The sequence below is a fragment of the Diuraphis noxia genome, unplaced genomic scaffold (genome assembly GCF_037042655.1).
Source record: "Diuraphis noxia isolate RWA-SAM2 unplaced genomic scaffold, SU_Dnox_SAM2 contig0003, whole genome shotgun sequence".
In the NCBI taxonomy this organism is placed as follows: Eukaryota; Metazoa; Arthropoda; class Insecta; order Hemiptera; family Aphididae; genus Diuraphis; species Diuraphis noxia.
This window is the reverse complement of record NW_028301713.1, coordinates 23331501-23358231: the sequence shown is the minus strand read 5'-3', so window position 1 is coordinate 23358231 and position 26731 is coordinate 23331501. Positions and strand designations below refer to the sequence as shown.

Here is a 26731-nt window from a genome sequence, read left to right as displayed (position 1 = left end):
ATCGATCTAAAGTTTACACTAAGCAAACAACAAAATATGGTTTTCTTCCAGATTTACAAGAAACTTCTGCTGATGAAAATTCATTATTTTTTGGGAACTGGTGGTAAGAATATTTATGAAAAGTTTCATAAGGAGTATGTCAATTAATTTTTATGCTAACTTAATGTCTTGTTGTTTTCCGCTCGTTCACAATATCATATAATATTCAATGCTAGTGGCGAGGCGAGCTATTTTAACACAAGGAGCAAAGATTTTAGTCTAGGTACTCACCCACCCAATATTTTATCAAACACACAAAAAATCAGATTATCTTGTTGCTTATTTATATTATAGTAGGACGTAGGTACATCATTACTTCTAATATATGCGTATATGATAAATTGTAATACCCACCCGCCCAAAATTTGGAGGAGCAGCCGCTCCTCTAGACCCCCTTCACCCTTCACCACGCCACTGTTCAATGCAATATAAAAACTATTGATTTATTAATATAGGTATATAAAACGATACAGATATTATAGTGCATAGGATTTTCCATTTTGATTTCAATAGTTATAGCTGGCTTCTTGAACTCAATTCTTTAAACATCTCTTTTTTACGTGCACTCATTTAAAAAAAATTGTATTAAAATATTTTGTTTTCTTTGATAAAAGTTTAAAAAAAAACACTTTATATAGCTATTACACACTATTTAAAACTTTTACAGTTAGTACAAAGAATTTAAAGAAATAAAATTATTTGGTTCATCCTATTATTCGTCAAATTTAATTTTATTTTAAGTGTTTTGATTACATTTTTAATCCAGAGAATCTATTTCAATGTTGAAAACCATTCGTAATCTGATTCAAGTAAACTATAATTTTTTTGTATTTTTCTGATATAATATGTTTTATGTGTATGTTACAATCATAAAATGTGTAAATAATTTAATGATAACTCATTTAGTTCCATTACTTACAAAAAACCAGTAAAAATTATTTTTTAATGCGTTTATATCAAATTTTTATTTTATGACAAATAAGACTTTTTTTTAGTATTTATTAACAAATAAAAACTTTATCAATCATGATTGTGAAAATTTTTAAAATTTTTGTTGTTAAAATTTTCAATTTTATAATTTAAGCTTGAAAATCTAATTCAGGGTTACCAATCAGTAGTTCTAACTAAACCCCAAAAATTTTAAATAAAATATTTAAATACTAATTTTTTTTATGTGGCCATTTTAATATTGAAGCAATTGGATGTTTTAACGATTTAATTTTTGTTGTTTTGTTGTTTTTCAAGAATATAAATGATGAAGATTTTAAATGTTATTTTACTATACACTATGAAATTTTAAAATATTCATATTAATAAATTTTAACTTTTAAGCCATTGATACTTTATAACACACATACATACCTATATCTAGGTATACTGTCCTATGCTAAGTCGGTATTGTTTCAAAAGTTTGTACAATAATATATGATATGAATGTAGACCATTACCTACCTATAATAATTTACTGAATGTGACTTTTAGTTAAACAAATTAGTTTAGTAATAATTTAAAAATAAACATACTTAATCAGATAGATTATTGAAGTATACATATAAAGACTTTGATGCATAGCTATGCTCTCTTTCAGACAAAATAATTATGCTAACTATGGCACGGTCATATTATATACTTATAACTTATCAGTTTCTCACTTACCATACTTACTAATAAAACAAAACTCCCACAGTTATTACTCAAGCAATTTATATTTGGTTACCAGCTAGTTCTACAGTTTTTGCATATCAACAGACCGCTGCTGAAGAACCTCTTTGCTTCTTCTCGTATCCCTTATACGAGAATACTCCTATTAGTTCAGGAGCTAATAACGGCTAGACCTTATCCATTTGGAGTACCTTGATTTTTTTTTTACATAGTCTACAGCAGGGTGGTCCAACCCGCGGCCCACGAAGCTTTCTTTTTGAACCCTCCAACAATTTTAAATTTAAATTTTAAATCACAATAATATATTATAACAAAATCGCAATAAGAAGATATACAATTTATACCATCTTATTACGAATTTATACTTTAAATTTTAAATTTTATTGTTATACGGCGGGAGATTCCGGGTGTTGATCATATCGCGATAAGACGCGATGAACGGCGTGAATGTTATTCACAATTGCACAATTGCGAGCATTAAATATTTCTCTAAACTAAATCTAAATCTAATTAGTAATCATTAACCAGTCAACCCCGTGTGTTAAAATCAATGCCAATCATCATATTAATAGTTTATTTTTTTTATTGTTTTAGGTAAGGCATTCCTAGCCTAATTTATTTTTTAGTAATTTTTTTGATAATTTAAAACATGAAAACATTAAATAATAATAATAATTAATAATTTGTGCATTCTAATATAAAATAAAATATAAATAGGTAATAATATAATTTTTTTCTTCTGGCGGCCCTCGGTTTTTTTATGAAAGTGTAAATTGGCCCGCCAGCTACAAAAGGTTGGACCATCGGGCATCGCCCGTGCCAAAAAACCGGTTTCCCTGATTTAGGCATAACCCTTTTCCGCCAAAAACGAAAAAGGTATGATTCCCGTTACCGCCAAAATTTATTTTTGTGAAAAGACGTTTCCGTCAATTTGGGAACCATGTACAAATATTATATATTCTTATCATATAAAAATATTTTTATTATTATAAATTATAATACAAGTATAGGTCAAATGTATTCTCAATAGAGTTTTGAAAAAACATATTGTTATTTTTAAATAATTAAAAATGTCACAAAAAATATTAAAAAATTCCATTTTTAAAATCGTATTAGGTAACTGTTGTTAAACTGATGATGAACAGAACAGATACTGAATTAAAATATAGGAATTTAACATTAGTTAGATAATTATTGTGTGCGAATTATAAATAAACTTTGATACAGCGTGTATACTTCCTTCCGTTATTGACGATTATCAACAATAATTATCGAAGATTATCGCTGTATATATTGTTGTACCTATTTGCGATTTCGCAATTATTTACAAATGCCATTGCTATTACCTACATTTTACATTACTATTTTATTTTATATATACCACAACATATTATATTATATTGCTTAAAAATTAAGATCATTGGTTTCCAAACTTTTTTTTTGCGGAAATGTCTTTTGGCGGAAACGGGAATCGTGCCTTTCTCGTTTTTGGCGGAAAAGGGCTATGGTGGATATGGCCAATATTATTTTGGCGGAAACGGGTAACTCCCGGACCACCCTGGTCTATAGCAACGGTTATCAACCTTTTTATATTATTTGAAAATTTCCATGTACTACTTGACCAAACAACCTTTTTTTTTTGTTTATCAAAAATGTATTCGTTATTTTACATATTTTATTGAATTTCATTTAATAAGATACTTCAAAATTATGATAATAATATAAGCACTTAATGCACATGTATATAAAATGAAATATGTACAATCATTATTTATATTTTTATAAATATCAAATAAAGCAAATAATAATTGATGTGAATAATGATCTCCACATACCTGCACATGATGAGAAACAATAATATATAGAATCTTGGGTCTCCTGACACAGTAAAAAAATGGGTAAGAGTGTAGACCGATTCAAAGGGGAGAGGTTAAAAAGATCAACAAATTTTAACACGTCTGCCTCCAATTTACTTTAGATTATTTAAATACGAGTGTATTGTAAAAGAATGTACCGACAAAAACTCTGACTCATGCATTTATATAAAAATGTTTAAATATTTTTTTTATGTTTGTTGGAGACCGATATTTTCCTGAAAATTTTTCTATACACGAATATCGATGCTTTAGACTATAATAAAATTAAATGAGCTTAAATAAGTAAGATCAAACCGTTAAAAGCTCCTGGACTTTATATTATATTATGATTGCTTGGCCTAGATTTATAGGTTAATAATAAATTATTTTTAGTTTGTAATCACAAATATTATTTACTGACAATTAACTTTAATAACAATACTTTGTCAGTTTATCATGGATTATATAATTGTTTCAAAATCGATTTTAACCAAGTTTAAACTCTTAGGTATAATGTTTATCTATTGCAACAAACACGTTCCTATATATGACAGTATTTAAGTACGTTAAATCTGCGTCGACAATTTTTTTTAATTTCAACTCACATTAAACTATTATCACATGTATTTTTAATGTGATAATAATACTGTGTTTATCACTTATAAGTAAAACACGTGATTTTAGTAGCCAATTGCGTAAATATTATACTCATTATTATTATTTATTATTACTATGTGTTTAAAGTTTTTTCAATGCTAGATAATTGTAGTTTAAAAAATTGTATAATTTCAACTATAGAGTCAATGGAGAAGGGGTAAGGGGGCAAAATTCTATAATCCTCTTGAGTAATTCATTGCTACTTACAATGTACATTATTATAACGTATTACACTTAAATAGATTGATATAGGTAATGAATGACCTATTCATGAATTAGTATCTTGTTTACAGCTAAGCCATAATAAACAAACTTTACCTTTAATAGGTTCATAACGCTGTCATATCTTGTAAATTAATGTATTGTAATAATATCCCAGACAGATATAATGTAAATAAAAAATAAAAAATACTAGTAAGGACGTGGGAGAAAAATATCATAAATAATAATACATATTAATTAGTAAAGTAGCAAAGTAATTAATTGGTTATAATGTACCATATTTTTTATAGAAATTATTTCTAAACGATTTCATTGTAACTGAGGATACAAATTAAAAGAAAGGATATTTTGGAAAATAAAAAATAAAAAAAGGTGGGTAAGTCGTGCATGTCGCTCTGCTGTACAGTAGGCTACAAGTGGGTTACACACACACATCATGGTAAAATCAATACATTCATCGCTCCGCTCAGAATCTAAAATATATTGGCAAGGAAACCTATTCACTTGTATGTTATTTCAAACTAGACACTGTATTTTAGTTTATAATTAATTATCTATATGAAAATTTAGACTTAAAAATAAACACAGAGTTCTGCATTATTCATTAGTACACTGTACACTTATACTGAATTTAATCTGCAAGAATAAGCGTGATCAATTTTATAATATATTTCCACGTTATAAAATTAAATAACAGTTATCAGTGTTATTACTTTTCACTAATTGTCTAATTATGTAAATTATATTTTATAATAATCATATTAATCAAAAATCATTATTTAATCATACATGAAAGTAACAAAACGATTATCATACATTTATGTACCTACCTACATACAGTGGTGTAGTGGGGCGTATAATACGCGGGTATACGGTGTATACCCACTTCTCTGTTTTTCTGTAAGTGCGTATACTTATAGAATAATACATGATACGCGGGTATACGTGTATGGAAATGCATTTATTCTATAAATCAATTTGATAAATAATTTTTTTTTTAATGTACAAACTTATCGATTTGACGGTTAATGAAAACAGATGCTTTTACAGTTATACTAAAGGTATTTTAGTATATTTATTTATTTATTATAATCAACGCCAGACGGCTTTTAAAAAATAACAGACAGGAAGTACATAGATAACAGTATAAAAAACATATACAAATGAATGAATTACACTGTAATTAGACATTAATAATATATATTATACAATATAGCCGCTGCCCGCTGGTATCTTGGCCATAGAGTTAATTATAAACATTGTGGGAAAACGTATTATATAATATGTAACTATGTAGGTAAGTATGTGCCTAACTGATAAGATATTACAGAATAAGAACGCCCGGCTTAGACCACCAGTTACAATAATTATTTCTTGGTGAAGGAGAGGAGTTATTCGATGTCTTTGGCCGAGGTTGTTGCTTGCCCATTTCTGCGGCAAGAATTCTGGTGTAGGTTGGAGCTGGTGATGTGCTGGAAGACTTCAGCAGGTTGATATCCTCTTGCTGTTTGGCTACTGAGAACTTCAGCTCTTCACAGATCTTTAGGATCGTCTCCTGTTTTGAGGCTGGCCTCGTTCTGGTCGTGTACGAGAGCTGTAGCTTTTTGCTTCGAGTTTGCCTTTACTGCCGCTTTTTCGGCTTCGTAGAATCCCCCATGCACATTAATTCGATTTTGGCTTAACGTTTCATCTGCCTCTACGACTGCATTGATTGCGTCCCTGACTTCTTTCACAAGACTCAGCTGATCCATGGACTCCAGCAGGGATGTTATTATTTTGTTTTGTACTTTTGTAAGGTTTTTGAGGTTTGCCATCATCGTGATTAACCCCGGTTCTTTGCTTCTCTGAGATAGCAAGACCTTTGTCCTTAGTTTTACCTCGTTTTCTTTATGTCGTTTGGTTCGTCCCTAATCTCCTGCGTGTGTGGTCTCATTTGAGATGGCTTTTTCGCCACGGATGTGGCTTGAGTTTCCTCACCAGCAGATATATGAGTGACTCCGTAGCCGGTGACAGGTGCCTGCTTCGGCACACCTGCACTAGTGTTAGTATCCTGGGATGATGATGGTGTGTCTCTTCGGGGGAGTTATAAACAAAGCTATACTGATGCATCGAAAACTGAAAAAGGTACCGAAATAGCTATCATCGCTTCCAACTTTCAGCAAAAATAAAAAATAAATAATCATTGCAGCATATTCTCCGCCGAATTGCTAGCGATATACACTGCCATAAAATATAATAAAACTAAAAACTCACAACTACTCTATATATTACGTCATATTTATAGACTCACTAAGGCCCGTAAAATGTTTAAGTAACCATAGAAACAATAAAAGTCTAAAATCAAAAATAATAGAAGCGATAAATGACCGCCCAAACGAAATAACTATTGTCTGAATACCAGGTCATAGTAACATAGAAAGTAATGGAAAAATAGATTGTCTAGCAAAGTAAGCAGCCAATAATCATAAGTTATGACAAATAAAATAAAATATATAAAAAAAACAGTAACATTTCATGATCGGTGTCTTTTTAACAATTATCTTGGTCATATAACGTTCATTATCAGATGAAAAAAAATTAACCACTGTTTATAAAATTGTAATAACATCGAAATAATTGTGCGGATAGTGTATTTTATGATATTAAATTTGTTTGGAATTTTCAGGTTATGCGCCACTCATCCCATTCTTGTCGACGATGAGTAAACAACGTGGCTATTCTCCATTCGTAGTCGGTTTCATTTTCGCTGTAATGCCAATTCCAGCGAATTTAGCCAAAATTATTTTCGGCTCAATTACGGATAAATACAATTGTCGCCGGTTGGTATTTGTTTTGCTTGTAATTTTAACGCCATTATTGGTGTTTATAATGTTGTTAATACCTAACGCAAATACCAATGAAGAAATGGAGGACACGGATGCGATTAAATCACCGTTGTTTTGGTTATTTTGGACTACAGTTACATTATTCACGACGGCGGGTACGGTGAAGGCTGTTTTAGAGGATACTATTTGTATGGATTTATTAGGTAAATGGATTTGTTTATACACACATAATTAAGGAACGTATTCATCCCAACATGATGTTCAAAACAAAATGTCAACATATAATTATTACTAAATTACTTTTTAAGTCATGAGCAAATAGTAGTAGGTTTTTAAATTTACAAATAGGTAGGTAACGAGTTCACGAGTTCTATGTTACAATATTAACCATATTGTGTACCAAGGTAGTTATTTAATCAACAAATAACAAAACTTTTATAAATATTAAGACAAAAGCATGGTTATCCTTTTACATTTATTAAATAAATGGAAAATGTCTTAAAACGTTAGATTGCTACCTGCCTACACATGAATTATTTTCTAATAAAATAGAGTGTGGATCTAAAATCTTTGGAAAGATTTCAATACAGACCAATATTTTATTCTTAGAAACTGATAGGTACGTGGTAAATTTCAAAATATTGATAGTATTTAATTTTAAAATAAAAAACTTATGTTCGTATATGTATATCATATCCTCTTTGGGAACACTATGACAGCACAATTGGGAGTGCCGGAAATAAGGAGTGCTGAATGATCGTTGGATATGTTAAAAATCACATGTGACTAATATTATTTGATAATTAGGTTGATGTCTGTCATGTAGCCGAAAGAGATTAAAATGTTTAACAATTATTTACTGATATTTTATAATTTACGATATCTCTATCTACTTCGTTTTTTATAATAAATATATAAATAACTATATACTTAACTATGTAATTTGAAAAATAGATAGAAAAAAAAAGCTGAAATATTAGATTAATTATAACGCCAAGTCTGGAAAATATAACATGATAATTTATTTAAAATTTAGAAATCTCCATGGTGATTAATTTTATAAATTACAATAAAAAAAAAGCGTGTCAATGGATGTTACTCTGCTGTACAGTAGGTTACAAGTGGGTTACTGTAATGGAAAGTACTAAATTTTAATTCACTGATATAATATCATCGTATACGAAAAACAATTTTGAGCGCAGATGGTTAATTACGACCTATTTTTATCATATATAATATAAAAAAAAATGTAGTTACCTATAAAATAAATTTCAAATTAATCAAATATGATTCATTATGTACCTGTAGCGTCCCAGCATACAGGAGTACGAACGATTGGTGTTGAGGTAGATGGATTGAGGGAAATAAGTATAACAACATGACTTGTGGTTAATTTATTATATATTTATTTGATTGCTATGTAAATAAAATACTTTTATTACACAAAATGATTTAATTCAAAATATTCTAAGTCCAAATGATTAATTTAGAATGGTGTCTGGCGTGAAGGTGCTTGCACTGACTCTGGTGGTTCAAGTCTGATTTTGGTCTATTCGGGACTCTCCTATATAGTCCACTGTCTGCGTTTCCGCTCCTATCGATAAAATAAGTATGTATCCATGCCATGGGCGCAACTAGGGTAAAATTTATGGGCGTGCTAAAATCTAAAGCACAATACGAGAACCCCCCCCCCCCCTTGTTTTAAAATCAGAAGTGTTACTGTCACCGATAATGTAAAAAATCGGTACAGAAAATTTGGGAGTGCTAATTTTGATTTTGGGAGTGCTAAGCACTCCCAAGCCCCCCCCCCCCTAGTTGCGCCCATGGTCCATGGTCTAATCGTGCAAATGCGGACGTGCGTATCACTATAGGATACCGTAGCATTCCATGCTCGTGCGGCCGTTCGGTCACATCCTACTATTTTCGTGACACACGCGTAATCTCAATAAACCCGATGCCCTAATTAGGTATCTAAATTATTTTCTGCCAACACGATAATTTCGTGCAATGAGCTTCTCTTATTTTAATATTCTACTCGTACCGGCTATCGAGATTTGACACAATGTGATCGGTGGTGAAATCATATGCCCCAGGAACACTCACGTACACCGACGTGCAAATGCGTATTTAGTACATAGCATACCACACTCATTCAGTCATTCATATATGAATACTATAATATATACAACTAGCTGATCCCGTGCACTTCGTAGCCCGATAAAAATCTTACCTCTCACATTTCTCAAACTGTGTGCTAAATTCGTTTCCTGTGATTATGCTAGCAGTATGTTTTATACAATATGTAAATAAATAATGGTTAAAATATAATAAGCAATAATCTTACAACGGTATTCAATTTAATTCATCATTATGTAAATTTATTCGTTTTATCGAGCAAATTCTGACAATTCAAATATTTAATTGAATGGTATTTGGATCTATCACTTTTAGCTTATCCTATATTCTGCCAATAAGTCTCATAAATCTCTGTGCCAATTAATTTTGTGTTCGTAATCGGCCCAAGTATTGGAATTTGAATACATAAAGGATAAACAGACGAATCCATTTATATATATAGGTTGTCCCGCGAGGATTTACCCATTAAAATATCTCACGAAATAATGGAGATATAAAAATTCTGGTTTTATAATAAGATACACAGGGTCAAGAACTACAATTATTTAATTTTTTAATTTATTTTAATGTTTTTGTAAAAAATTTAAAAAACATAATTTTTTATTTAATTATTTCCAAAAAAATTTAAGATAGCCATTTTGCAGGGTTTATTTTTCAGAAAAAAAATTGCTCGATGTTTCTGTAGCTCGTATTGCCATTTTCTTTGGTGCTGAGGCGTACAACTACGGATCGATCTTTTTTTTTTTGAGGCATAATTTAAAATGTAAAATATTTTACGGACTATGTAGTGCGCAATTTAAAATAATTCAGGGATATATGTTATAATAATAATAGAAATATATAATAATTATAAGGAATCATCACTAATAGCGACAATTTATAAATAAACAAAAATGTCCATCGTAAATCTCAAAATGTCTGAGCATCTCCCAGGTTTGAGTCTATCACTTATTAACTTAGCCTATCTTCTGCCTATAGATCTAATATATCTCTGCACCAAATTTCGTCGTAATCGGTCCAGCCATTTATGAATGCATAAAGGACAAACAAACAGATTGAAATCCATTTATACATATTATACATATATATCTTGGTCTTGAAATAATTCATTTTTTCCGGCCATTCCGGGTTGTATGTGAAAGTTATAAATAAATTTGGACGGCCAAATTTTCGAACATAAGTCATGGCATCCTGATTTTTTTCATGCATGTAACGTGGGGAGCCAGTAAAAGAGGAGGGAAGAATTACTTGTTGCCCCACGTTATTAGCATTAATATTTGCATCATTGTTAACATCATCTCGGAGGTGAACATAATTATCCGCACGTAGTTGTTTTTGATGGTTGCGAATAAAGTGTAGTCTTTCAGAAATCATTTTTGCACACATATCTACGGCGAATTGGCTGAATAATGTTTTGTAATAATGTACCTAGATGATTTAGGCTTCTTTCTTTAATCATAAACCTATAAGAATAAAAATTGCATGCAGGAGACAGTTTTTGTTCGTTGATTTTGTGTAATATTAATGTAATATCCGTCTTCACCTCTAGTATACATTAACGGATATTGTAGTGCATCATAAGATCTATTCAATTCTGAAACTCGACTGATGTGTCCACCCCAACCATTCAGAACTATATCTCTGGGACCTTTATCTTCATTTACTAATAATACGGCTACTTCATCGATGGTAGGTGCATTATACTGACCTCTATGTTCATCTTGAGGAACTCTGTCAGCATGAATAATTAACTTAAAGTTTTGCAACTCATCAAAGGATCTCGACTCTAGATTAGATCTGAAGCTCTGTATGAGGTGATTATTTTCACGCAAAACTGTTTGCAATGATTCAATGAGACCTCTTTTTAAATTTGGAATCATATTTGTTCGAATAGATATTTGATCCAACTCTGACATAAAATATATTTGTAAAAATTAAGCATAATTTCCAATTTTGGGTAATAAACTACCTATTAAATGATGCACTTGACCCTGAATTTTAAAAGTGGGCATGAAGTTCCCTTCAGCTATTTTGTTTGCACCAAACGATGTCATTTGAAACAGAGTATTATATCGTCTAGAATTATCAAGGAAATATTTTGATAGAGAGTGAGAATTATCAATTAAACTTTTAATTAAGTCAGGAAAATCCTCAAATTGTTGTAAAACAACTTTACAGTCAGTGCAGCAAAGTCCGTGGATTTCATCTTTCCATTTTATTGCATTACACTTAGGACATAATATAACTATTGGTCCTATTTGAAGCGCTTTAATATTTAAATAATCAATCTCGGATTGTTAATAAAACGCTAAATTCATACTCAAAGCATTACGTTGCTCCGGTGCAAGTGTTTGAGAACGTACTGGTGTGATATCTTGTTGAATTCTGTTATATATTCGAGTTGCATTGGCAGTTATTCTTCCAATGCGTGCTCTTGACGCTCTCGGCATGATAAGTAAAAATAAGTATATTTTATCAAACTAAGCACAAACTATTTCACAAAAAGATTTATGGCACATTAATAATAATAATAATATGAAAAAAAACAAACATAGTATTCGGTTTCTATGAATCAGTAACCAATAGTAACTATATGTCATACAATAAGTTTACCATATGTTTCCATTTTATATAAGAACACCTCATCCTCTTTGGATCTGCAACCTATAGAACCATAACAACTAAAAATATTTAGTATATTTTTTGGCCGAAAGAGGGCGCCACTACTTTGATTCTGTTTTTGTTTTGTATGAACTTTATACTTTTTTTTTATTGACAAAAGTGTTACTATAACCTTCAGCGGAGTGTCGGGTTTCAGCCAAAAAAAATTTCAACCAAATCGGTTCAGTAGTTTTCTCGGTTAGCGCGGTCTAAGAAAAACCCTTACAATTTTATATAATAGTATAGATATACTATACTATAAAGTATTTATATAAGTCTTTAACAACATTAACGATTAGCATTTAAATATAAATTATACTCTAGACATTTCAAGTACCCACGAAAAATAATTCTTAATTACAATATATAATATATTTAAAATTGTTATTCTTGATAATTTAATATGTAATTCTATAATTTGCTTGATTAAAATAACTATGAAAAACGCAATTTTTGTATAGTTTTTAGATCTTTTTTGTTTCAGAATTAATCACTTACGTGAAACCTTGTTTTAAATTTTCAATCCGTGACTATAAAAGTTAAACGTTTTATAAGTTTTTTACAACTTAATAATTTTTTAATTTTTCATTAATTAAATTTTGTCAAAGTTTGAACTTTTAACGGTTATAAAAAAATAACGTGCTTATGTATTCTTATTTCTTAATATTTTTTTTTTAACTACCATTGTAACTAAAAAATTAATTGAATAGAAAACCTTAATATATTGACAAGCATTTTGATCCAACGAATAAAATTTTCTTGACATTTATCTGGTTAAAAAATCGAAAATGTCTATAAATAACTTAAAAAGATTTGAAGTGGGTAATCTTGGCACCACCATGTTCGAATTTTCCATTTTTTTTTTAACCATTAATTGTACTGTAATTGTTTACGAATTTGCACCAATTTCAAAATTTATACTTACATATCTCAACTGGAAAAATCAATTTTTTTGCTGGGGCACCAGAATGACGTTACACCAGCACCACCAAAACTAAATAATGCATTATATAATAATTTTTTTAAAAATTAATTGTACTTTTTATTTATATCGTGTTAGGCTGCAGTACACTGGAATACAATAGGTTAACATAGCATAGAACTTACAGTAAAAATTAAAAATTAAAAAATTAAGAATTAGCTAAAATTAGCTACACCTAGATATTTAGGATTCGAGTTGTTGACTAGCTCTACAACTTTCCAGGTAACTTGAAGTTTTCGATTAGCTTCCTTGTTTCTAAGGTGAAATGTACAGACTTCTGTTTGCAATGGATAATTTGTACAGACTACTGACTAGTAACACCAAGCTTGGATTTTGTACCAAAATGTAGGGCAACGTCACCCTGGCACACCAGCGAAAAAAAAAAATAAAAAAATAAATCAGAACACACATCTTTCTAAAATCAATACATTCATTGCCCCACTCAGAATCTTAAAACAAAATGGATTGGTCCCTTTTTTTAGTTTTACTTATTCACTAAAAAAAAGTATTAAGAACCAAATAGATAAAATTTGGTATCGAAAATTATTCTCAATGTTGATCGCGATACCAAATTATTCAATCTAAAACTTAATGGAAAATATAATTTAAAAAAACACATAGTTGTAGAATCAATAATACACATTCCTCGCTCTGTCCAAAATCTAATATTGTGCAACTTTATGTTTTTTATTCAGGCGAAAACAAACATCAATATGGTGGTCAGAGATTGTGGGGATCCATTGGTTATAGTTTACTAGCCATCATTTCTGGTGTATGTATAGACTCGTATAGCAAAGAACAAGAGTTCAAAAATTATACACCTTGTTTTATAATTTCATTGATATGTTTCATTTTGGATGTATTTGTGGTGTCAAACATTAAGGCAAATTTTTCTAATTAAATTTTGTTTTGATAAACCATATACCATTTACTAATAATCATACATAATTTTAATTTACAGGTTGAACAACAAAGTCCGTAAACCAAGAAGGTATCATCTGACATCAAAAAGTTGCTAACTGAAGTTAGAATTATAGCTTTTATCATTTGGGTAGTATTATTTGGATTTTTCGTTTCGTTTATATAGAATTTTTTATTCTGGTAAGCGACAAAATCTATATTTTTTATTATAAATTATTTTAAGTACCTACCTAATAGAAGTGATAAAAAATTCGTATTCGTGTAATACCTACGATTTCAATATTTTAATAATATTATAGTACAGTAATAGTATACTGGTATACTATAGATTATAGCTGATTATAAATTTATAATGAAAGTAGGTACATTTTTAATAAATGTCATTATTATTTTTAATAGAACCACGAACCTAAAACAATTTTACAATCATCTAATACCTATTCTAAAAAACAGTGGCGCCGATGTGTTTAAAATATACTATGATATCGAATATCAAGGGGGCCCCATTATCCCCCCCCCCTATTTTCATAATTTAACCATCAGATGTAAATCAAAGCGTCTACAAATAAGTAATGTAACGTTTGACCGTTTATTTTTATGTTTAAACGTATATTCTGTATGCAGTACACGGCAGTATCTCATGGTGGGTACTGGGTCCCCCATCTGAAAAATCTACTATGACATATGTCATATATAAGTTGTAAAAGTCTAACTTTTTGAGCTTATGAGATTTATGTACTTATATATTTCATAATATATGTAAAATTAAAAAAATCCTATTGTAAATATTTAAGTTTTTAATTCCAAACGCATAGGTAAATAACTCTTTGAAATTTCTCGGGTTTATACTTCAAATCGATTTTTCTCAAAACTATAAATGCCAAGTTGTGGCAGTATTGTTCTAGAGCTGTGAATTTTGTGTTCATAATTAATAGTCATATAACTTTTATCGGCGATTTAATATTGTAATATGTTGAAATGTTAAATTCCACTAACAGCATTTATAATAATAATAAATAGCAATGTATAACATATTATTATGCAATAGGTACCTGGAGGATTTGTCGACATTTTATCACCCCGAAAAAAAATATTGGATTAAGACGCTTCAGGGACTAGCTATACTTATCCAATGTTTCTGTGGTGAAGTGCCTTCATTCTTTCTATCGGGTGAGCCTACCTAGCTGGGTCAATCGCATAAACTGTTTGGGAACTAATGAATTTCATGCAAATAACTAAATGGATGTTTACTTTTTCAGGTTATATACTGAAACGTGTTGGTCACATGAACGTATTTTCCCTTATATTTTTTGTGTATGCTTTGATATTTTTCCTATTTTCAATCATCAAAAACCCTGTTTACGTTTTGCCAGTCGAGATACTCTGTGGCATAGCGTTTGGGTTGTTATACTCTGGAGCCATTTCGTATGCGAATCTTTTGACTCCTGCTGGTGCCGAAGGAACGTTTCAAGGAGTCGTCGGAACAGCTATGTTGGGAATTGGTTTGTCCTATGACTATTCTGGTCATTTCAATATTTTATCTGTTATACGTAATAACGTATTACCATATGATATTTTGTAGTTTTTTACTACTGTTATAGGTTATTTTATAACAGATTATATTTATAAAAAAATAAAATATTTACTGTGAAATAAAATATGTAAATCTATATCGTCAGTCTATATAAAACTAATTTTATTATACAAGTATTTATTCCAATTGTCTCCCACTTGTTAACACGATCATTTATAAAAAAAAAGAAATATTCTATCGTAGAATAGGCATAATAACTATACTTATAATATTATAATGGAGACTTAAGTATGATTTTTTATACGAATACATCTAAATACAGGTTTATAGATTATATTAATATCAGTTTGCTATTTTTGAACAATGCAGCATGACTTTAGAAGCATTAAAACTAATAAATATCAATAATATGAGATTAATGTTAAGCTTATTCAATGAATAAAATTACACGTTTTTATCGTCAATATTATGTTTTATTATCTATAGAATATTTTTTAAAATTATTTGACCTTGTAATATAAAAATTCATTAGAGTACATCTTAAATTCAAAAGAACAAAAAAATATATATTATATGAATAAAAACGCTATCAAATGTGTATCCACTTCATATTGTTTTCAATAATAACGTTACTAGTTTTCACCGATTCCATTGCTTACCTACCTTTTAAATTATGTTTATTTAACAATGGGGATCAACGTGTTCTGCATAACATAAACTATTATATATTTTAAGTAATTGTTCTTTTCGTTTGAAAGATAGTTGTGATGATGAACAAATATTTTTTTTATAAAAAGTGCTTTAAATATATTTAGCTATACCTACCGAAATGTTTGTATTGAAATGTGATTAATAATTCTATTAAGTTTAAATTACAGTTTAAAAATGTTTAATATAAATGTTAACAATAAATTGATCCCAATAAAATTGAATTTTTTCATTTACTTTGGGTGTAAGTACGAATATTGATTAAATAAGTGGTAACATTGCTATTTGTTATTTTTGTAGAGTGTACCTGATCAGTGACTAGTACAGAAACCTACACTGCCTAATGGATGTGTAAATTTGAATTAAATAATAAACTATTATTTTTGTATGAATAGTCCGTGGTATAATAAAAGCTAAAGATTTTCATATTTTGAAAATTTTGCTGTGTATAATAAATATTAGATAATAATTTGCGTAGCAGCAAATAGTTTTGTTTTAAGTCGCTGAATTTTCCTCCGGGTACCTTTATTCTAGACTGGAGGCGTAAATATTTTATATTATTATTATACTGCTGTTTTGTTCTTCGAGTCTATAATTCTAGAAGAATGAACTTATTATATTCCTATTAGTATTTATTTGAAAATGTATAAACATGGCTGTTATTAACACTGACTTTACGTGACACCAAGAACGGTTTCAAACGAATACGAAATTTTAAAATTAAATTTAAAATACGAAAAATGCACGAATATTATTTTGAAGTTGTTCGTATAGCTCATTATTGTAATTATTAATTATTAATTATGTATTATTTGTATGAAGCTTCTTTTGCATAATAATATGACAAAAAAAAACATATTCTGCATATCATTTTTTACTTACTTAATTGAATTTTTTTCACACAGGTATAGGTCCTATAATTGGATTTTTACCTACAATAGCGAAACAATTGGGGTACTCAATAACTACATACGGTGTCGTTATGACTTTTATGTCGATGATATCAATGGTAATGGCGCCTATGGCTGGTTTAATCGTCGACAGATTCCGAGTGAAAAAAACGTTATTTTTTATGGTAACTCTATTGATTGGTGTGATTTCATTTTTCTTCATATTTGTTCCAAAAGTGCCTTTGGAAAGATGTGTGGAAATGAAATGTGAATCAGAAATTGTTTTGATTGTTCGTCCCGATACCGTTCAACAAAATACACATAATAATTCGATTTTTATTGATGAGAACAATGAAGAATTGATAATATGCAATGTGAGAATAAATAAAAATATTTAAATGTGTGTGGGCTTGGGACGGTTTTGTTTGAACAAGTGTAAAGTAATGATTGTACATTTCTGTGTTTTGCTAATATTTTGTTCAAATTTACAATAATAAAATACATAGGATGTGTCACAAATATTAACTAAAATTAAAAATAAAACTGAATTGTCGAGGAACAATAAAATTTACCATAAAACACTGTCTGGAATGATTTTATACAGTGAGCTGAGCAATGAATTTATTGATTTTACAATAAAATGAGTAGGTATGTTTTTTTTCTTTTTACCAGTATGTACACGATAAGTAGTCAAAATAATGCTATGTATTTCAATTTTAGTATCTATTCCAGTGGGAAAGTGAATCTTATTGATGCATTCGGAAGATTAAAATTTAAAATTCTCAGTATTTCTAAAAAATGCCCATAAATACAAAAAAATAGGCGGGTGAGTCGTGGATGTCGATCTGCTGTACAGTAGGTTACAAGTGGGTTACTGTAATAGATGGAATTTAATTTGAATCCAATGATATTATATCATTGTAAACGAAAAACGATTCTGAGCGAAGACGGTTTATCTGTCTAGAATATATTATAGATTATTAAAAATTTTCAAATCTTAGACTTAAAAAGAAAATTTTTTATGAATTTCTAGTTTAAAATAATTTGTGAATTTTTGTGATTTTCGCGATTTTTACACATATTGTCAAAATTCAAACTTGGAACGCTTGTAAAAAAAAATTGTGACTATATATTTCTTTTATTTTTCACCTGCTATTGTAACAATATGTTAAGAGCCTTGTATTAAATTTTCAAGCTTTTCTGCCTAACAAATAAATTTGTATCGATATTAATTTTAAAAAAACTAAAAATTTTTTATTTTGAAAATTTCAAATGCCTATGAATAGTTCAACTTAAGTCAAAATTTTTTTTGAAAATTGCATTGTGGATAGAATATACTTATATAAAGATTCGGTGAAAATTTCATGTATCTATGGTCATTTGTTTTAAAGTTACATCAACAACCAAAATCGATTTTGTAGAAAAATGAGTGTTTGTAAAATTTCCCGTTTTTCCCTTAATTTTTAGTTTGTTTTTCTTGATTATTTAGAAAAGTATTAATAATTTTTTACTTTTGACCCCCTAAAGTATCAACTAGATTCACTTTCTGATCGAACGAGATGTACTGAAGTCAAAAATCGAAGCATTTTTACTGCCTCAAAACGTGATACAGACACAAAAAAAAAAAACACACAGATCATGGTAAAATCAATACATTCATCGCTCCGCTCAGAATCTAAAAAATTGGTAAACAGATGCCATTCTGCAGTTCAGTTGGTTACAACTTACAAGTGGGTTACTGTAATAGATGGTATATTCAAACCGGGACATAAACGAGTTAAAAAGTTAAAGTTACGTTAAAAGTTAAGTTAATTTTCACTTTTTAACTTAACATATTTTCATTGATATTAACTTAATAAATAGGTAACGAGTTATTTTTATTCGAATTCAAGTTAAGTTAGTTTATATTTAATTAAAAAATGAATAAAATACAAATATACAATTATTATTGATAATGCATATTACATAACCAATTTATTTCTTGTTCCATTTACCAGAATTCTTCAAGAAAAAATAACTTACATTTAGATAATAGCAATAGCTATATGCCCAAATATAGGTGTATATTATATTCAATATTATATTATTATATAGGTGTATCGTACCATTCGTACCTATATATATATATGTATAAAGATATACCATATCATACTGCGGCATACGGGTATATTATAATTATAGCAATAATAATACTATACTAACAAATAATAAGTAATAACTAATAAGTAATATGATATTCAATTATAATATAGAGATAGATACAAATCAGAAAATAAATGTAAAATTCTCATGAACAAACTATAAAATGTTTTAGTCCTAAATAAATTATTTTTAAATTAAAACTTATTAGATTACGTTCATAGCTCATATGCATTTTGTATGCATTTGGTACTTGCTATTCAATATTATTCATCACTGATGAATCATCAGTACCTAATAATTTAAGTGTATGTATAGAAAAGCTATTGGCTATTGGCTATTTTCTATGTTGAATAATATGACGTATTATATTTATTATTTTAAACATGTTGTGGTTTAAAATACTAGGTATATACAGGGTGATTTTTTTATCATGAACCACTCATTATTTCAAAAAGTATCAATGTTTTTTAAAATATTTTTTTACAAAGTTTCATATTGTTAAAAAAACAACGTTTTTATGAAAAAATTATATTTTTTAATATTTTTTATCCTTATAATTTTTTAAGTTTTTTACTTTTTTGAATGGCAACCTACAGTTTTAATTTCATATTCCAAAGCAGAATATTTTTCTAAGTATTTTGATACGTAAAAATCGAATTTTGGACGAGTAGTTCATGAGTTATAAGTATTTAAAGTTTAGACAAGCGGAGTAGTGGACAAACATTTTGCGGGGTAACCCCGTACCACTCCACTCCACCAATCTAAACTTTAAATACTTATAACTCATAAACTACTCGTCCAAAATTCGACTTTTACGTATCAAAATACTTAGAAAAATATTCTGCTTTGGAATATGAAATTAAAACTCTAGGTTGCCATTCAAAAAAGTAAAAAACTTAAAAAATTATAAGGATAAAAAATATTAAAAAATATAATTTTTTTATAAAAACGTTGTTTTTTTAACAACATGAAACTTTGTAAAAAAATATTTTCAAAAACATTGATACTTTTTGAAATAATGAGTGGTTCATGATAAAAAAATCGCCCTGTATAGGTGTCCCGCAAGGATTTACCCATTGCGATATCTCACGAAATAATGGAGATATCAAAATTCTGGTTTTATAATAAGATACACAGGGGAGAACTACATTTATTTTTAAATATATTTTAATGTTTTTGTAAAAAATTTAAAAAATATAATTTTTTATTTAATTATTTCCAAAAAAATTAAAGATAGCCATTTTGTAGTGTTTATTTTTCTGAAAATATTGACGTTTCAAAATTTTATTTCCATTAATTTCCTGATTTTTGATATTTTTTCTAGTTTTGATGAAATAAAATATAATTATAAATTTATTAGGTTCTATTATAGGAACACGGAAAGTATTTAGCCGACCGTATGGAATTGCGTGCGATGCGGCGGGTCACATGTTTGATAACATTATGGTGTTAATAATTCGCATTTTTCTCGAAACTAAAAAAAAATATTAAAAATCAGGAAATTGATGAAAATAAAATTTTGAAACGTCAATAATTTCAGAAAAAAAACTCTACAAAATGGCTATTTTTAATTTTTTTAGAAATAGTTAAATATAAAAATATATTTTTTAACAAAACATTAAAATAAATTAAATTATGATACAATTGTATTACTTATCTCTGTGAGTTTTATTACAACCATTTCGATATCACCATTATTTCGGGAGATATCGCAATGGGTAAATCCTCACGAGATACCCTGTGTATATATATATATATATATGAAAAAAAAATAAAAATATTAACTTCAGTTAATAAGTTAATAGGAAATGTCCATATATCTTTTAACTTGACTAAGTTTAAAAAAAAATTAGGTTTGACTGTTAACTTTAAGCTTTTTAAAATGTTTTTCATCAACTTGACTTAAATAAATTAAAAATTATCATTAATTTGCCCAATTTTGGGTATATCATTGTAAACGAAAAAAGATTCTGAGCGGAGACGGATTGACAGTCTAGGATATTTTATACTATATTAATTAATAATTATATTATTATTATTTCAAAAAAAAAAAGGATGGTACCTATAAAATAAATTCCAAATTAATCTCAAATCTGATCCATTATGTGCCCCGTACCCGATTTACAAATTCATTAATAGTATAACCTATTAAGTATTAATATAAACAATTAACCACATTAAATAATACTATTAGAAAATAAGTAAAGTACGTTATAAATTTCAAGTACTCAAGAATACAATTTTTAAATTACATTAATATTGGGGTAAATAAAATTGTTATTCTTGGTTATTTCATCTAAATGAACTATAAACAAACTGTGTTTGCATAGTTGCAGAATTACTACTTACGTGAAACCTTGTATAGAATAAAAACATGGAAAATTTCAAATGTCTATAAAAAAATTTAAAAAAATTGTGATAGTTTAAAAAACCTAACCAAGTATAGGATATTCCAATATAAACATTCAGTTAAAATTTCAAGTTTCTACAGTCGTTCGATTTTGAATAACAATAAAATAAGAATATCGGTATAAGATAAATCGAATGATTAACCAATGTTGTAAAAATTTGAAATTTAAACGCTCTTAAAAATTTGATTTTACTTCCAGTAAACATGTTTTATTTGATAAAAGTAGATAAACTCATGAAGAATGTTGTATTGAATTTTTAAATTTTATATTTATAAAGATAATTTTTTATGAATTTTTAATTCAAAATAATTTTCACATTTGCTGATTTTTACGTGTTGTCAAAATTCGAACTTTAAAAGCTGATGAAAACATTTTTAACCATGTATTTTATTATTTTTTAACTACCATGCATTGTAAAAATATATTAGGAGCCTGGTATTAAATTGTTAAGCTTTTTTACGCAATGAATAATAATTGTTGACATTTATAGTCAAAGTTAAAACAATTAAAAATTTCATATATCTATAAATAACTTTAAAATATTTGAAATATTTTGAAAATTTTATCAAGCATAGGAAATGCCAGTTAGTTCCAAGTGAAAACTCAGTGAAAATTTCATGTATCTACTGTAATTTGTTAAGAGTTATACCAATATCCAAAATCAATTTTCTCAATAACCCATTTTGCCGTATTATAATTACCGTTTTTCTTCTATTTTTTTTTTCCAACGTTTTTTAAAACTAGTAAACTACTAGGAATTTTAAATTTTTCCTCCCAATGCACCAACCAGATTTATCTTCTCACCTGAAAAGCTACTGAAGTAGAATTTCCGTAACAAAATATTTTTCTTTTATAGTTAGTTCAAGTTCGATTGAAACCACATATGAATTAATTAAGAATAACGACTTGAGTCATACTGTTGTAATTTAAAATATTGTTTGCTGGTACTTGAAACATTTATTGTATACAAATATGATGAAACAAAATACGCAAATAATAGTAATTCAACCTACTAGCTACAGTAGTAATAATAACATTATAAATATATTAATATGATATAAAATATCCTAGACTGTTTTTCGTAAACAATGATATTATATCATTGAACTTAAATATTTGACACCATCTATTACATTGGCCCACTTTAGTATCCTACTATACAACAGATTTTATCCCACTTACCCGATTTTCAACGAGATTATTAATTACTATTATGAATTAAACTTTATATTGAGAAGTATAATTATACATACTCGTCTTATCTGCTACAGACGAGACTAATATTTACAAAAGTTGTTTTAATAACTAGGTTACAAAAATATATCAAATAGTCCATTAAAAAACGTCATATAGGCATAATAAAATAATAATACTAAGTATATGATCATATGAAATAGTAAATACTATATGGAATTCCAGTTAAAATGTTCAATAATGTAAACAAATTTAATTCTCTTTATTCAGCTGACTTGTCAAAATACAAAGTCGTGTGACTACCAAACAAATAAATCGAATAACCAATCAGATTTCAGCGATTATTGGATGGCGACCATCAATGATGTAAAAAGAATGAACGATCGAAATCGGATTGATGTTGTATTGAAATTAAAAGATATGAAAAAAGTAGTATTACCGCGGCGTTATCGTTTATTCATATTTATTTGACATTTCCTTGTTTCCTAATTAATTTGATTTCAGATTGAAAGTTCGTATGTTTTCCCTTTGTTGTCCGTCCAAATTAACGGTACGGGAATTTCCCCAACATGCCAATGTCGTTTAAAAACATTTTGCCACATATCATGTTCTAATGAAGCCATAATGCAGATATTTACTGTGCCGACATACAGAGGAAACGTACTTAGTTTGTATCAATTTTGGATTTTTTTCTTTGCTGTCTGTGCGTTATGGTCCTGCATGATTATAACGACAACTTTACAAAATTCACTCTGCCTCGATATTTTAGGTAAAATATAATTCCTACAATAATACCAATACTAATAATATTTCTGTAATAAAAAAAAAAAAATTATATCTATTTTTGTTTTTAAAAGATAAACCCGAGGATTTTGGAAAACAAAAATGTTGGTCATCATTTGGTTGGGGATTTTTTTCCATATTCATCGGATGGCTTGTGGATTGGTTCAGCCTTAATAAAAAGGAAAAAGACTATTCGCCAGTTTTTTATTCGTGTATTTTATTCACATTTTTTAATTTGTTTGTCATAAATAAACTTAAAGTAAGTTAATTCTTGGCTCTATTCTATGCATCAATGTATTATTTAATATTTAATGAGGTACAATAATAGTATTAAACAATATTATATATTATATTTTTCTGTATTTTATAGATAACAGAAACGAAAAAATCCGAAGGAAAATGGAAGAGTATATATGGACTATTTACTAAACATTATGTAATTGTATTTTACATATGGGTAGCATCAAGCTCATTTCTCCATACAATTATTACACATTTTCTATTCTGGTGAGTTTATAATCGATTAAATTTTTTCCTTATTATGACATCAATTAACTTAAAATTATTTAGTCTTTTTAAATTATAATGAATACTTACTTATATAATATTCTCATTAGTGCGTAAACAGACAAAATATCACGGAGAATGGAGATGTATATATGGCGTAGGTGCCTATGAGTAGCAAGTAAATTTTGATTTAGGCAGATACTTATATAATAAAAAAAGAAGTCGTGAAAAAAAAGTTATGCTTAATGTCGGGTATAATGTTAATTAGTCAATTTGTAGAGCCCAAATCAATGTTATTTGAGAAGTTTAATTATATTTTACTCCCACCGGTAGATTTCAGTGTTAATAATATATTTCTGTAATGAGCTTTATATTCGACGATAAACATTCTGTATAAAAATAAAAGTAAATATTAGTTAAATGAAAATACAAAATGCCTTATACTATGAATCGATAAAATATTTTTATAGATAGTGTATTATATAAATTACATTTTTACTTATTTCTACCTTAATTTCCATAAAAAATTTTTTTCTAAAATATGAATGCGTCAAATTTCATTAGTTTTGATTAAAGTATAGGTACTTGTATAGTTTATTTAATAGTACAGTATATAACGTAGTACGTAATTATCGTATCATTTAGCATTGCTATTAAGATAATAATAAATATTATATAATGCATAATATCGTATTAGTTCTCTAGACTCCAGACTAGGTATTAAGATACTAGGAGTCAAGTCTCAAGTGTATCATATTAATCCAGTTCTTCATAAATATATCACCTACTGAATAATTGCTGTCTACATAATGTACCTATTTAAATTTATGAGATATTTGCGTATCATATACATAAATAAATATTTTGATTAACGCATGTTCAAAACGACTGAGTTAAAAATATCTTCGAGTATGGCAAAGTTGATTTGACATAATTTTTGCAAAATTATAATATTTGACAGTAAAATAATAATACAATAATATTGTTTCAATACGACTGTTAATATTTTTTCAGGTACATGGAGGATTTAGTTTCTGCTAACAATAACCTGAACCAACGGGCGTGGCTAAAAACGCTTCAAGGTCTAGCTCAAGGCATCCAATGTTTTGGCGGTGAAATGCCGTTTTATTTCTGCTCTGGTTGGATAATCGGAAAGATTGGTCACATTAACTGCATGTCTTTAGCAATGGGAGCGATGGCTATCAGGATGTATCTTTACACAGTAATCTGGAACCCAGTTTGGATCATTTTAATAGAGCTATTGAATGGTGTGTCATATGCATTAGGAGCAGCGGTGAAAATGTCGTACGCAAAAATGATGTCACCCGAAGACACCACAAATACTATAATCGGAATATTAGGACTTTTCGATTGCATTGGTAAACTATACTTGAGATTTAATGTTTCTATAAATTAGTATAAGACAATATGCTATTATTATTAAAAATAATAAAACCATTTGATAGGTGATATAGATATACCTATCATTCTCTTGTTCTTAAGGGACCTGCATGTGACCTGTTTTTATACTCACAAAAAAAGCCTTACAGACTCAAACCTAACACATTATATCATTTTGAAATGGATTTTTTATTTTGTAGGTGAAACTTTAGGTAGTCTACTGGGCGGATATTTATTCAAATTATACGGTGGAGTGTGGTCGTTTCGATTTTTCGCGTATTGCTCGACTTCGATGTGTTTTTTAAACATACTAAGCAATCGTTTTGGATTTACTAAAGGTTTGACAAATTATAATTTTGTCACAGTGCCTGAGATAAAAAATAGAAAAAATGATGACGTCGATAGTGAAATATAATATAATTTTTTTTAATGACGTGTTATTTTGTATAAAATTGTCTAAAGAGAAATATAATATTATAATGCAGTATAATTCTAATATAATAAAATAACAAATAATACCTATATTAACTGCATTAGAAAATATTAAAATAATTTATGGAATTGTATATTTTATAGCTTATTGTTGATAATGTAGGTGTGTATGAGAAGTTGGTGTACAACACTTTGTGCACTAACTTCAACAATATTATGGCATCATAAAATAATTGAAAAATTACTGTCGTCAATACATTTCAGATTTTCTATTTTTACATATAGTTATTTCAGATTCTAAGCAGAGCGATGACTATATTAATTATGCGGAGTCATGAATATATTGTATACTACATGTATAATACTTACACACTATACACGATAAGACGTAGTCAAAATATTGCTTCGATTTTTTATCAGCGTAACACTAACAAAGGTTAGGTCCAATGGCCAATGTCTAGAAATTAAAATCAAGCTTAATCAACTAATAGATAATTATGATTTAATGAAAATTAAAAAGATAAACAAGTGGGTTCTGATGTATAATATACTAAACAGTAGTTGTCGAGTATATCATATTGTAATGGATATGTTAGATCTTAGATTTGTACTCAATGATAAATTATTGCTAGAGTTGGTGTTAAGATATAAATATTTATGTTAATAGACTTAAGTATTCATATTTTTTATTTTTGCAGTAAACATTGCAGACCAAGTAATCAATTCGTTTAGTATGGCATAGAATTAAATACATTAAATAATATTTTG

The 26731-nt window shown here is 28.2% G+C and overlaps 1 protein-coding gene and 1 pseudogene across 2 annotated transcripts; both read left to right on the top strand.

The window, feature by feature from the left end:
* Window positions 1-36: 36 nt before the first annotated feature.
* LOC107167803 (major facilitator superfamily domain-containing protein 6-A-like) lies at window positions 37-15872 on the top strand (annotated as a pseudogene). Its single transcript, XR_016190727.1, has 6 exons — window positions 37-103; window positions 7102-7464; window positions 13736-13923; window positions 14002-14141; window positions 15010-15131; window positions 15221-15872. The product of XR_016190727.1 is annotated as a major facilitator superfamily domain-containing protein 6-A-like (transcript).
* Window positions 15873-16101: 229 nt separating this feature from the next.
* LOC107167802 (major facilitator superfamily domain-containing protein 6-like) lies at window positions 16102-25961 on the top strand. Its single transcript, XM_015516989.2, has 8 exons — window positions 16102-16447; window positions 17109-17467; window positions 23111-23269; window positions 23345-23609; window positions 23698-23882; window positions 23994-24130; window positions 25145-25509; window positions 25732-25961. The coding sequence occupies exons 1-8, from the start codon at window positions 16381-16383 to the stop codon at window positions 25944-25946; spliced, it is 1752 nt and encodes a 583-aa protein (XP_015372475.2). The 5' UTR covers window positions 16102-16380; the 3' UTR covers window positions 25947-25961.
* Window positions 25962-26731: the final 770 nt, after the last annotated feature.